This window comes from Pan paniscus, chromosome 10, assembly GCF_029289425.2.
Source record: "Pan paniscus chromosome 10, NHGRI_mPanPan1-v2.0_pri, whole genome shotgun sequence".
NCBI classification, from domain to species: Eukaryota; Metazoa; Chordata; class Mammalia; order Primates; family Hominidae; genus Pan; species Pan paniscus.
The window spans coordinates 54,820,161-54,834,064 of record NC_073259.2 but is presented as its reverse complement, the minus strand read 5'-3'; the positions used below and the strand labels follow the sequence as shown (position 1 = coordinate 54,834,064).

Sequence of the window (13,904 nt, the reverse complement as noted above, 5' to 3'; positions counted from 1 at the left end):
AATTAAAATAATGGTGTTGGGGAGGCTAAAGATGATAATGAATTAAGACATGACAAACAGTCAAATGTACCTTCGCTCAAAGCATTATATGCTTCCAATTATGTTGAATTATGTCCATTATGTAAGACAAATGGCATATTAGGACAAATATAAGGATAAAGGAAAACTGTTTTGTTTCCATCTTCTTAATGAAAGAGAATAATCTTCGAGATGCAAGAGGGCAGAAATGATTAAGAAACGTGAGCCCAAAATAAGTTAGAGCTGACAATGGAGATTTATTCAATACATTCAAGTATTTCTGTTTTTAAATCATTATATCATAGGGTTTTGAAAGTATATGCCATTGTGTAGGCAAAATCCTTGTCAGTACTCTAAGAAATCACAAAGATCAAAAAAAGGGACAAAACATGTAGACCTGATCTTCCAAAAAGCCGGAAAAACGTGGAATTCAGAAACTCAACTTCTCGTTGAGTGTCAAAGAGGAATACATTAAGCAAATCATTATCCACTTAAAAATAAATGTTCACCAACAAAAGATAACATGGGCTCATCAATTTCATGGGGAAAGTTTTTTGTAGGGTTAATAGATACCAATTTAAGGGAATGTCATATTCACAATATATGTTGACTCTAATAAAGCCCATACAATAAGACTTTTAAATGATATCCTTGTGGACAATGTGAATAAGTATGGAACTGTTAGAGTAAAGTATTTCCACAGGTAGTTGAAGAGTCATACCTAACGAGTCAAGGTCACTGCTGATCTGGAAGATCTTTGGTATCTAGTCAATCTTTACCTAGCCCTAGGGAGAAGTGGCATGCTTATTAAATGGATATATTAAAGAACTGGACATTATATTGCCTGAAAAAAATCACTGAAACAAAATTCATTTATTTTATATGCCGACTCACTATCAATGATTTGTTTAATAGAAATAAATATTTCAGGAGAAAGCGATAGATTTACTGCATTCTATGTAGGCCATATATGGAATGAGGTGTAGTTTTAGATGTCCCATTTTAAGAAGAACATTGAAAAATTGGAGCCTTTACAAAACAGTAGAAGCAGAATGAAGGATCTGTAGACTATATTACATAAGGAACAGATGATGAAACTATTGAGCTGATAAAAGAACATTTACCGGAGAGAGGATACAACAGCATAATTTAAAAGGGCTGAATATTTGAAGAGCTGTCATATATAAACAAAAAGATATATAAAATTAATTCTGGTAAGGGAAAAAAAGGGCTGATGAAGACTAACGAATGGAAATTTAAAGGAGGTAAATTTAGAGTTGAGGAGAAAAAAAACATTTATTTTTAGAGTCTGGTTATAATGATCACAAAAGTGATAGGAGTTTCTTATCCCTATAAATGATATAAGGAATTATTATCTCTGGATATATAATTATGAAATGTGATGCCATGATTTGCATACATGTGTCAATTTGAGATTACTGAAACTAATGCTCAGTAATTTGTAATCTAACAATTTAACCAGATTAAAATTGAAATTGGAGCAAAACCCGCTCAAAAGTCTGAATCTGCCATTTGGAAATTTTGATGTCTTAAGGTTCATAGATACGAACTGAAGCCATCAAATTTACACATATTTCTTCAAATATTGAAAAGGTATGATTCTAAAGAATAGTAGGTTGCTACTGTTAATTCTCAAACAGAAAATATATATGTATATATAGGTCAAAAAGCTGATTATAAGAAAACAATTCATGTTAACAGCCTAAGAGCTATTTTCAATGTGCATTTAATAAAAAATCTTCTTAAGAAAAAAGCTAAACAGTACCCTCAGATGTAATACTGTGTCTCCAAAGGTTTCTTTCCTTCAGATTACAAGCTTTATCCTAAGAATCTATTAAATGTTTCCCTGATGATGTAATATTCAACACAATTCTGTCATGTCAAAGGTTATAGTATCATAAAATACTCAGTAAATATTTGCCCCAGTAACTTATGTATGGCACAGTTATTTCCAGGAGATCAGGATGCCTTTTTTTCATTCTTATGTATTTTTATGTCATTGATTATTCAGTCTTTTGAGAAAAAAATCTCAATATTAAACACAGTGTTTTATTAGATACTTTAAAATGTTCTTAAATATTCAGAATATTAGGATTAATATTTTATATAAACTACCAAAGATAATAGAAACTTAATGATATTAGAAACATACAGCCATGGTATTTCTCTATTTGAATTAATCTATTCACATTTTGAAATATAAAATCAACTTTAAACAAGTTTAAGGTTAAATATGGCAAATTTGTACAACAGACTTGATCTGAAGGAGAAAAAAAAATAAACACTTATTTTTGTTCCATGCAAACCTGTAAGGTCTTTTGATACTGGAAATGAAATTAATTTCCTCTCCCTTCCCCTGCCTACCTTCTGGAGGATCTGCTGATGATCAGCAAAAATGGCCATAAAACAAGGAAAACAAGTGCAAAGAGGGAGGACATAAAATGATAATGGTGAAAGGGAATGAGACAGAGAGAAAGAGAAAGAGAAGTTAAGGACCCCCAGAAAAATCCATAAAATGAAAAAAATAACAGTTATTTTTAAAGCTGCACCTATTCTTAAGAATATTTATTTAAAAAAATGCTTCCTTAGTGTTTATTTCCTATTCTTTTTAATTTTTGGTATAATAGTATCCTTTTTTTCTCTAGCATATTTTTATTTTTAATCATATAATCTTTTTACTTAAAATTGCTAAACCAACAAGAAAAAAATACCTTATCTACCTCACACACTTTGAGGCATTAGAAATACCTAATTGTTGAGAGTAAGAAATCTTCTTGACATCAATATTCATAAAACTTGATTTCTTTTAAAGAAAAGATTCAGATTACAGACAGAAAACAGGTATCACAATTTTTAAACTATTATACAAAAAAAACACTACTTTATCTAAAAGGTATGACCACAAAAATGTATTAAAATTATCATGTTTAGAAATATTAGTGCATTTATATGATTTACAACAAGTGATGCATGCAACAAAAATGAGACTTGCTTAGAATTTCTAGGAAGGCACTTTAGAACATCAATGAAATTCCAGAATGTAGGAAAGGCAGGAAAGAAAGTACCTGTGTACCTCCGAGAGAGAGGAGTCACTTTCATCAGACCTATAGTGAAAGAGTTAGAATTATGAGAGAAAGAATACAGATGTCAACAGGTAAGGACACTGACTTTGGACTCAAAATCAACAGCATGAATAACAGATATATAGCAAACATTTCCTTCATAGTGCCCTGCTTTTCTACTTGCACTGGATATTAGCATGTTTAAAGTATAGCTAAGTCACGTAAAAAGTTTGATATTTATGTCTTCTAGCAAGACTTTGGGGGCTAAAATTTTCTAACACTGATATACAAAATCTATCCTCACTTCTAAAATTTAGGCCTTGCAGAAGAACAGTATCAAGTACATGAGATATAGCACTTCAAGGTTTGCTCTATTTAATTTGACTAGTCCTGGAAAAATTTTCCCATTTCAATAACTGTTGATCAATTTTATTCACCTTGATAATTATCACTTTAGATATAGACTCTAATGTTGAAGTTACACAAAATAGATTGTGTTTTCGCACAGAAAGCAAGTCACTCAAAATTTAATAACTTTTGGCTTTAACTTATCTCAAAAACACTGAGTTCTTTTGACTAGGGAGCATCTGAGTAACAGCTGGGGTACTTTAGTGGGCTTTTAAAATGGACAAGTCACTTCTGTTAGCCCTACCTTGAGGCCTCCAAGACTGCAGTGAGTCTGGTTATTATGAAAATCTATTCGACTGTACAACAGGCTTGAGGAGAATGAGGATATGGTGAGTGTTGACATAGAATGTAACCAGAAACAATGTGGGAGATCTGCGTCTTGCTAGTGGGATATGGTTGCTTCAAAAAGGAGCCCCAGAGAAAGTAATGTAAAGGGGTAGTCAAGTTTTTGAAAGTGTAGAGCAGTCAGTTATTCTACATTTTAGTTTATAGAGATGACAACAGAGTCAAATTATTGGTAGCTCATAAAGTATTTCAGTAAAAAATATGGAACTGTGATTAGGTTGTCAAGATTATCAAAAGATTGACAGAAAATATTCTGACTGTGAAGGCAAGGTAGACACAAATTTAGCAACTCTTCGTATACCTAGTGAAACTTGACTTCCCAAAAGTATTCCTAATGTTCAACTTTTCTCAATTAATGACAGAAATAATTTGACAATGTTAAAGAGTATTTTGTTTAATAACACAGGAAAATATTTACCTACCTATATCAATGTAAAGAACATATCTTCTACTAATTAAACCATATTAAAATCTAATGAAGGATCCATAAATAAAAGAATTATCCATAAATTAAGTATATTTATAATTCTTTAAAAACTATGGTATGATTCTCTAAGTTTATAGAGCCATTTAAAATGATCTAAACATGCCAGACAGACAGATCTTAAATGGCATCCTATAAATTTTAGAGATTATTGATATATACAGGGAGGCAATAGCAGAAAACAATCATTATCATTCCAACTCCAAGCAGACAAGTCAGAGTTAATAAATACCTTACGGCAGTATTGTTAGTATGGCATTCTTGCAAGAGAGATTCTGGCTCAATGTGTGGATACTTTGTCATTTCAAATTTGATGACATTTACATTTTCCACATCCCTCCAACTTCTCCACCCCTGCAACCCACTCCCAGTCCTACTCTCTCCATCCGTAAAGGTGATTTTTTATTCCAAGAACACAATTATTGAAATCTTGTGGTGAACTTGTCTAGAACAATCAGATGACAAAAACGTGTTGCACTTGTAACAATGGTCTTTGTAAACTGTTATATCCCCCAGAAGTAAAGTAATTTGCCTCTTTCCAACTCAGGCTATCTAAATTAGAGGCTTTTGTGGGCTCACAGAAGCTGAAGAATCTCCAAAAATTTAAACATCAAGTGGTCTCGAAGATTTTTCAGTTCTAATTTACTTGTAAAAGAAAAGGCAAGACAAGTGCTGAAGGCATAGCAATACAAATCTACAAGAGGGAATAATGTTCAGCAGGAAAATAATTTTCTCTAATTTTGGCTGCATGGTTCCTTTCCCATTGGAAAGATGCATAAAATATGGCAAGAGTTCACAAGTCAGGCTCCATCTCCTACACAGAGATGACTACATGTTTTCTACAGACTGTATTGACAGGTTCAGAATATTATATAAATAATTGGGGCTCTTTTCCATAATGACTTACTTATCCTGCTGAACTGATGTGTTTCCCTGAGAAACAGTAAGACGATTAAAAACATTCAGTTCATTACGGGGCCGGCTTGGTGGGGAAGAAGGAGGTGAAAGACTAGCCTCTGAAGTTCCAGAATCTGAGCTACAAGAAAAAAAGAACATTAAGTAGGTGGCTTTAATTGGTTATGATTTGTTAGGAAAGTTATAAGAAACATGCTCTTTAAAAAAAAAAAAAAGCTCTTTATTAGAGAACTCCTTCTTTCCTTTCTTCCTTTTTTGTAAGATAAAATGCATTCTGAACAATTTTTAAAATTTTTCACTGGATTTTGTTACATTGGCCACAAGATGGCACTAAAGAGAAGATTCTGTCTGCTGAAATCAGAAGTCAGTATAAGAATAAAGCAAGCCACATTTAAAATTATACAATTTTAGAATCAAGAGAAAGTTGCTCACTTTACAGATGAGGAAAGAGACCCAGAGAGCTTACGAGATGTTTGCTTATTCAGTTGGTTCATTCATCTATTTTTAAATCATTTATGTGCTCCATCCCCATTTCCCAATTATTCTTGAGAGATTTAATTCAGTAGACACAGGCAAACTACATCTTTAAGTACAGGAAGCAAGGGTGATAAGAAGGATAATTTCGGCCAGGCACGGTGGCTCACGCCTGTAATCCCAGCACTTTGGGAGGCCGAGGCGGGCGGATCATGAGGTCAGAGATTTAGAGCATCCTGGCTAACATGGTGAAACCCCGTCTCTACTAAAAACACAAAAAAATTAGCTGGGCGTGGTGGCGGGCGCTGGTAGTCCCAGCTACTCGGGAGACTGAGGCAGGAGAATGGTGTGAACCCGGGAGGCGGAGTTTGCAGTGAGCCGAGATAGCGCCACTGCACTCCAGCCTGGGCAACAGAGCGAGACTCCGTCTCAAAAAAAAAAAAAAAAAGGATAATTTCTATGACATTCAAGTCAGCTAAACCCGTGGTCAAAAAAGACAGTGTGCATCTTGGCACAGGGTAGTGGATGGTATAGAATTGTCCATTTAGGCATGGAAAATAAATGAACACTTCTTTTTAAATATATTCACATTTATTTTTATGTCAAAGAAATTAAAGTAATTCACTTCACTAATATTTAAATGTAAATTCGCATAAATGCTTTCAAGGACATGTCTGAGATCTGCCTGTCACATGCAGAACAGGTAAACTGAGGGAGGGGTGGCAGGGTAACAGTGGTTCTAATCCAATCAACTTCTGCATGCTGTCATGTTGCAATTTGTAAACGCCCAGTTAAGTGGATAATCAGATTATACTATGTACTGCTAAGTAAACTAACCCTCACAAAACACACAGAAGAAACATTGAGGATAATACCAACAACGTAAACATGAGAGAGCAACAAGAAAATGGCACAATAACACACCCTATGATTAATATTAGTTTTTCTGTCAGCCACTCTAAAGAGGTAGGGTCAAGATCAGTTTTAGCTGACATGGCAATGACGGTCAAAATTAATTCTAAATTTTTCTATTAATAGAAGACTATCTGAAATATAGACTTAATAAGCCTTACCTCAAGTATATATTAACTCTTAAAATGATATACACAAATAACTGGCAAGTAAGTAAGTGGACATGATCAGGGACAAGTGCTCAAATATTTTTACAGGTATATGTATGACCAAGAATATTAGACCACCAAGCCAAGCCAAAAGCTGACTTGACTGTCTTGATTAGTCAAATAGTCATAACCACAGCACCAGCCTAAATCTGGAAAATAATTTCATGATTATCTTTAGCATCTAAGTGCAGCAGGCATTTAATACAGTCTAGCAGGTAAAAAACATTAGTCACTTACTGCTTTTGTTCCTTGGCCTTTGATTTTTCTGCTTTCTCATATGCCTTTCTCCTTGTTACAGGAGAAGGCTCTGGAATTTTTTTTTCTGATAGAGATGACTGCCTGGAACTAAAGTAAAAGAAGATTCTTTAATTACCTAATTCTAAATTTGCACATACAACTTTGGTAGATAGTCAATCTAAAATTTGTAATAGGTTAATAACTGGAACCTGAGAAAGATTATTACTTGAGAACAAAAAATAAAACTAACATAGGAAAATATTACATGAGTTATAGTTGATGGAAGCTCAGCAACTATAATTTTTAAATTGGTGATCTTATTAAATATGTAACAACTTACTATCTTTGAATATAAATATCAGTGATATACTGCCAAATAGCCACAACAAATATTTTAGATGTGTTTTAATTTCATTGGTAATTATTTCAGATGAAGAAAAATTATCTTTATAGTTTTGTAAGAACAAAAATATTAGAATATCAGAATATGAGAAACAATGAGATTTAATGAATTAATATTGAGACACAATCACAAAATAGTTCTATAGGTAATCATACACACACAAAAATAAATAATTATTTTACTTAGCTAGTGTTTAATTTGTATCTATGTATATTTTAGTAATAAAAGTATTCTGGCCTTAAATATTTTAAATGCCAAATGTCTGCTTGTAATTAAAAATTCAAGAAAATAATTTTTGTATATGGTGGTAATGAATTTTAACTGAAAAAAAAAAAAGTCTGGGCCAGGCATGGTGGCTCACACCTGTAATCCCAACACTTTGGGAGGCTGAGGTGGGTGGATCACTTGAGGTCATGAGTTCAAAACCAGCCTGGAAAACATGGTGAAACTCTGTCTCTATTAAAAATACCAAAATTAGCTGAGTGTGGTGGCGGGCGCCTGTAATCCCAGCTACTTGGGAGGCTGAGGCAGGAGAATCGCTTGAAGCCAGGAGGCAGAGACTGCAGTGAGCCAAGATCACATCACTGCACTCCAGTCTGGGCAACAGAGCAAGACTCCGCCAAAAAAAAAAAAAAAAAAAAAGTCTGGGAAAAAAAAAAACACTAAGGAATTAGACAGCAACACTTCCAGAATGGGTTTGCATGATTCCTATTTAAAAGCAAAAACTAAATGTAATTAAATTTTGTGTGCTTGATTTTTTCTAATCAGGAAATCACATTTTAGCAATCCTGCATCATTTAAATTATAAGCATCACCTGAGTAAAATTACGCAGTAATGGCTTATAAGAGTTACTGCACCAAGTGAGTGACCAAACTCTCACAATGTATAAAGAATTACAAATATATGAGTATAAGCATGTGAATTTATGAAAACTTTAAAGTAAGTTATTTAGAGGCAGAGCCCAAAAGATATTTTTTACAACCTGTCATAAAGGATACATTTTTAAAATGTAAAAAGACAAATAGATTACCTGAATCTGGATTCCAGGCCACAGATTTAGTCTTGAAGTTCCAAAAGTCTCACTCATCTGACAGACTAAATACCTAACACATTTAGTTCCTAAAATCTGACCTCAGTTCTACATCACTACCTTCACCAAAAGCATTTCTTCTATTCTTATCTTATCACAAAAGCAATGAAGCCATAAACTATTCTGGTTAGCAATCTCTAACAGCAGATCCAACAGTTAATTACATAGGCCACCTCAAGCACATGCAAGAAAGTTCTGTCATCATTAAAATTAATTCTGGAACAAAAGGTAGCAGATGGGATACTGAATGGAAAACAATGGAAATGTCCTCATAAAATGAAGAATATTATGAAAAATGGCTATTCAAGGTTGGAAAGTTTGTTATTTTGTATTATTTACAGATCATATAGTGTGTGCCACTTTTGGGGGGGCAATATTCCTCAGTGCAGAGATGTATTCATTCCATAAATTATCTGCTAGATCACATGTGAGGATTAGTTTGAAAAATAACGTTAAAAATCTTTACCAGTGAATGACTAATCTAATATTAATATAACTATCAAAACACACACATGCACACATGGTACACATATGTACACACACACATACACATACGCATACACACACAGGACTATGTGGGAAAATCTTTCTTTGTCCTCAAGATAATAATTAAAAATATTCTATGCAAGATTTATTTTGAATAGAAGGTTTTTTGTTCAGATTATCATAGGAAAGAGAATATTTCCTCCTTCAAATCTTTAATAATACCAATAAAAATATTTTTGGGGCATACACTCATCCCAGAATATGCAATATGCTTCAAGGTAAAAAATTAGGAAAGCTCAAAATGTATTAAAATTGTAATTGGTATTTTCTTTTTTCTTTAAAAGTCAGCAAACATTTACTATCCTGACAGGACTCTTAAAACTAGGATATAGGTAATTTAGAGCAAATTTAAGAGTCTAAACTTTCTGTTTATACATAATAGTTATATAATGGTTTTATAGGTATAACTTTAATTTAGGTATTTCTATATATGTATTTTCTGTAATTCATAAGTCAGCCTTTATAAAAATTATAACCCTTAAGAATGATCCTAAAACTTGGAGACAAGACAAAGCAATTCAACAAAGGACATCTCATCTTAAATTATTTCAACTCTCCAATACCTTAGGGGAGACAACACCTAGCAAATTATTTCGAAAACCAGAGATCAAATTTATATAAATTTTAAATAATAGAAATAAGAAATTAGCAACATGCATACTTTTTTTTTTTTAAAGCCAAAAGAAAAGAAGTTAGTGTAGCTGGGCCAAACTTACATGCTGCCTATCTTAGAAGGTAAGCCAGGTGGGGGAGAGAGCTCTTTTTCCCTAGCAGAAGTACCACTTGTCTCTGTATTCATTCCAATCTCTTGCCCTTCTGCAACAGGTGTGAGAGGGCCAGGCAAGGAGGCATCTCCTGTACTAGTGTCTGAAGCTAGTTCACTGCTATCTGCATACAGCAATTCCATCTGAGTGGTGGTTCTCCTTCGGGCCTAGTCAAAGAATGGAAGGAAAAGCAATCAGGAGCAAACTCTTGCATAGAAGCTGATTAGAGAACAGAGATTTATATGAGTTTGAAATAGGTAAAACATTTAGCGTGTCTTTTCCTAGAAGGTGTGCCAAACATAGCATGTGAGATAGTGACAAGCCAGAGCTATATAGCTAGATAAAACCTTTAGAGGCCAAAATAATAGCCAACATTTGTATTGTACTTATATGCCAGGCACTGTTCCAAACACATTATTATATTAGCACGAGATAGGTAATATCATTATCTCAATTCCAAATTGAGGAAACTGAGGCAAAAAAGCTAAGTAATTTGGCCAAGGTCATATACCTAGTAAGTGGCAAAGCCAGATTCAAGGCCAGGCTGTCTGCCTCCAACATTACTGTGCTCTCCTGCCACTTGCGGCCAGCTCCCTCAACATATAATTAAAAAAAAAAAAAAAGAAGAAGAAGAAGAAGAAAGACATTAAACCAAAAGATAATTGCAGGAAAGCTCAGCTAAATCCTGGTTTTTCCCATGCTTAATTTATTTTTCTAATACAATTTTTTTTCAATTATTGTAAGCCTCTTCCCATGATGCCTTAAATATATGTTTAATTTGCCCACTGGACAACACCAGCTAGTATCAGCTTTGGGCAGCCTTCTGAGGCAAGTAAAGGTTATTTTCCTAGAATCTAAACTCACTATAAGCATTCCTTTCCTTACTCTTGACAACCAAGTGACTCTCCGGTTATTGCTCAGTTAGTTGTTGATGTCACTAAAGTACTAACAGATAATCAAGTGGTTTACCAGATTATAAGCCTCCAGAAAGGAGCAAACCTGTTTTTTCAGCTGTATAGCTCTAGCTCTTAACACACTGCTGGTACATACAAATTTAAAATATATAATCAACTTCATTTTTTTCAATAAATGAAAAAGAAATGATATGAGATCCGGCAGGGTGCGGTGGCTCACACCTGTAATCCCAGCACTTTGGGAGGCCGAGGCAGGTGGATCACGGGGTCAGGAGATTGAGACCATCCTGGCTAACATGGTGAAACCCCGTCTCTACCAAAAATACAAAAAATTAGCTGGGCGTGGTGGTGGGCGCCTGTTGTCCCAGCTACTCAGGAGGCTGAGGCAGGAGAATGGTGTGAACCCGGAAGGCGGAGGTTGCAGTGAGCTGAGATCGCACCACTGCACTCCAGCCTGGGCGATAGAGCAAGACTCTGTCTCAAAAAAAAAAAAAAAAAAAAGAAATGATACGAGATCCTTTTCAGGCATCTTAGCAGTTCAAACGGAGTAGCAGGTAGCACTTCAGAAAATGTTTTAAAAGAGAAAGCCCTGTAGCCATTTTTTATAGTCTTAATTCTCTCCACAGCCAAGAACCTAGAGCAGAGATGAAATTTTTCTTGGGAATTCTTAAGCCAGGTGGTTCTTTCAGGAGATGACCTTTAGGTCACCACTTCACATCTCTCTCTAATGTCCCACAGTGGCATAACTAAATAGGCTTTCTCAGAGCCTGAAAGATCAAATTTATCTTAAGAGATTCTCTCCTTTGCTTAGGACTAGATCCGAACCATAGCAGAATGTTTTATTTGAGTTTTGGTAACTTCTGTTTAGACACTTAGAATAATAAAACACAAACCACATGTTGCGAAGCCAATAGCTCAAAGATCATGTGTAAGAGCCTGGAGATGTTTTTTGATTGGCTTAACCAGTGTTTTAATAATCCAAGAAATCTATGTAAAAATCCGTATTTAAGAATTCTCTTGAAAAAACAAAGGATCTGGTAGCCTTAGGCCCACATTCCCACACAGCAAAAATGAGCAAAACTTGATGGTGGCTATTTCCTTTTAGATGGGGCATGTACTCTCCAGGAAATCATAATGATGAACCGTTCATTGTATATCCAGCTAAATTAGTCATTTGCATTACCTGATTAACCACTGTGGGCCTTAAATATATACTATCCATTGCACAGTATTATTATTTCAGGTCCTGATTCAATCCATTCATTCAACAATATTTAATAAGCACTGCAAGAATTCTTTGTTTTCAAACATTGTATGATTGTTAGTCAAATCACCTACTATCAAATGCTACCACATTCAACCTGATATGTACCATAGCTATCTCACACATTTAACTGCATGTATAATTTATATCATTTTTTAAAACCCTACAAATACGCATCATAGCTTCATAAATTTTTAACACATAATAATTACAGATTAGATTATTATTAAAACCACCTCAAGGCACAGTTAAACAAATAAGAAACACTTAAGAACACACTAGAATGCTAAAATTTAAAAAATCTCCTGCCAATCTAAATGACTGAGATTGTATGCCACTACAGAGTCTACAATTTAGTTAATCAGCAGCTTAAGAATCACCCCCCATAATTGTGTTATCTAGTGGGAAAAATATAAGAATACAGTAAAGCCCAATTTCCACCAAGGAGAATTTTTTTTTTTTTTTTTGAGACGGAGTCTCTCTCCATTGCCCAGGCTGGAGTGCAGTTGCGCGATCTCGGTTCACTGCAAGCTTCACCTCCTGGGTTCAAGAGATTCTCCTGCCTCAGCCTCCCGAGTAGCTGGGACTACAGGCACCTACCACCACGCCCAGCTAATTTTTTTTTTTTTTTTTTTGTATTTTTAGTAGAGACGGGTTTTCGCCGTGTTAGTCAGGATGGTCTCCATCTCCTGACCTCCTGATCATCCGCCTTGGCCTCCCAAGTGCTGGAATTACAGGCATGAGCCACCGTATCTGGCCAGAGAAATTTTTTAATATAAATTTTTTCAGTTACCACTTAAAGGGAAATATGATTTAAAAAACTAAATAAAGAAGAGCTTTAGTAAAACCATGCCCTCTTGCTAATCTATTAAGAGTCAAATCTGAACCTATGTGTTAAATAGTGATAACAAATAATGGTGTAAAACATGTTTACCTGATACTTTTAGTTCTCCTTACCTTGTTCTTAGGTTTCACTTCACCACAAAGCTTCATGAGATCTGAAGACAGCGTGCTATATGCAAATAAATAATTAAGCACAAGATTAAATAGAAAATTATTATAGAAAACTATAGCTCCTCTGTATCAACGACTACGAAAAATTTATATGCCTATGGGAAATACAGAAAGACAATATTTAAAGTCAAAATGAATTAATTTAAAAATAATTCATTTATGTTCCTTAAATATTTCAATATTTTCATTTTAAAATTTATGATAGTTAAGCATGACTTAACTTGGTTTCTATTTACTGTTTCTAAGTGCTATTCACTAGGCCATTAGATTGAAAATTATTTCTGTTTTATGGTAATTGTTTGATACAAGATGAAAGTATTTAAAATATGTAAATAAGTCAACTCTATTGTTTCTAAAGGCCTTCTTACCTTCCTTCTGATCCTGGGCTGTTTAAAGGAGCATCCTCATCAGTACTATCCTCTACATTTTCTACAAAAAAATGTTTAAAATGTAAGCATTATCCCCATGTCACAGTTTGAATGGTGACTGCAATCCATAGGCTGTAATAAACAACAGCTCAACATCTCAATATGGGCACGATGGTTTTAGTAGCTGAATCTAAATAGACAGAATTGTAGAAAAGTATTTCTAAAAACTCTCCTTTGATTGTGTGTTCTAGAATGAGTAAAACATGTTCAAATAGGAAAACCATGACTTTGAATGGTAAACTGTAGAAGAGTAACATCCTTCTGAATGAGATGGGTACATATGAATACTGCAGAGTCATGTATGTATCCTGTACCATCCAAACATACAATAATCCACTGTTTAAAAATATAAAGTAAATGCTACATGAGCCTCCTTTAATGTACTGAGTCAACCA

General features: G+C 34.2%; 1 protein-coding gene across 17 annotated transcripts in view; it reads right to left on the bottom strand.

Moving 5' to 3' along the window:
• The window catches only part of KIF21A (kinesin family member 21A), a 149,883-nt gene that overhangs the window by 19,628 nt on the left and 116,351 nt on the right, over window positions 1-13,904 (bottom strand). For 4 of the 17 annotated variants that reach the window (XM_034936034.3, XM_055095745.2, XM_034936041.3 and 1 more), the window contains 5 exons: window positions 13,450-13,510; window positions 13,025-13,079; window positions 9,842-10,056; window positions 7,086-7,193; window positions 5,246-5,374 (listed from right to left, as the gene is read on the bottom strand). In XM_034936034.3, coding sequence (XP_034791925.1) covers window positions 5,246-5,374; window positions 7,086-7,193; window positions 9,842-10,056; window positions 13,025-13,079; window positions 13,450-13,510 — 568 coding nt within the window. Of the gene's footprint in view, window positions 1-2,403; window positions 2,419-3,104; window positions 3,144-5,245; window positions 5,375-7,085; window positions 7,194-9,841; window positions 10,057-13,024; window positions 13,080-13,449; window positions 13,511-13,904 lie in introns of all 17 variants that reach the window. The other 13 variants (XM_034936028.3, XM_034936031.3, XM_034936032.3 and 10 more) reach the window with 7 other exon arrangements.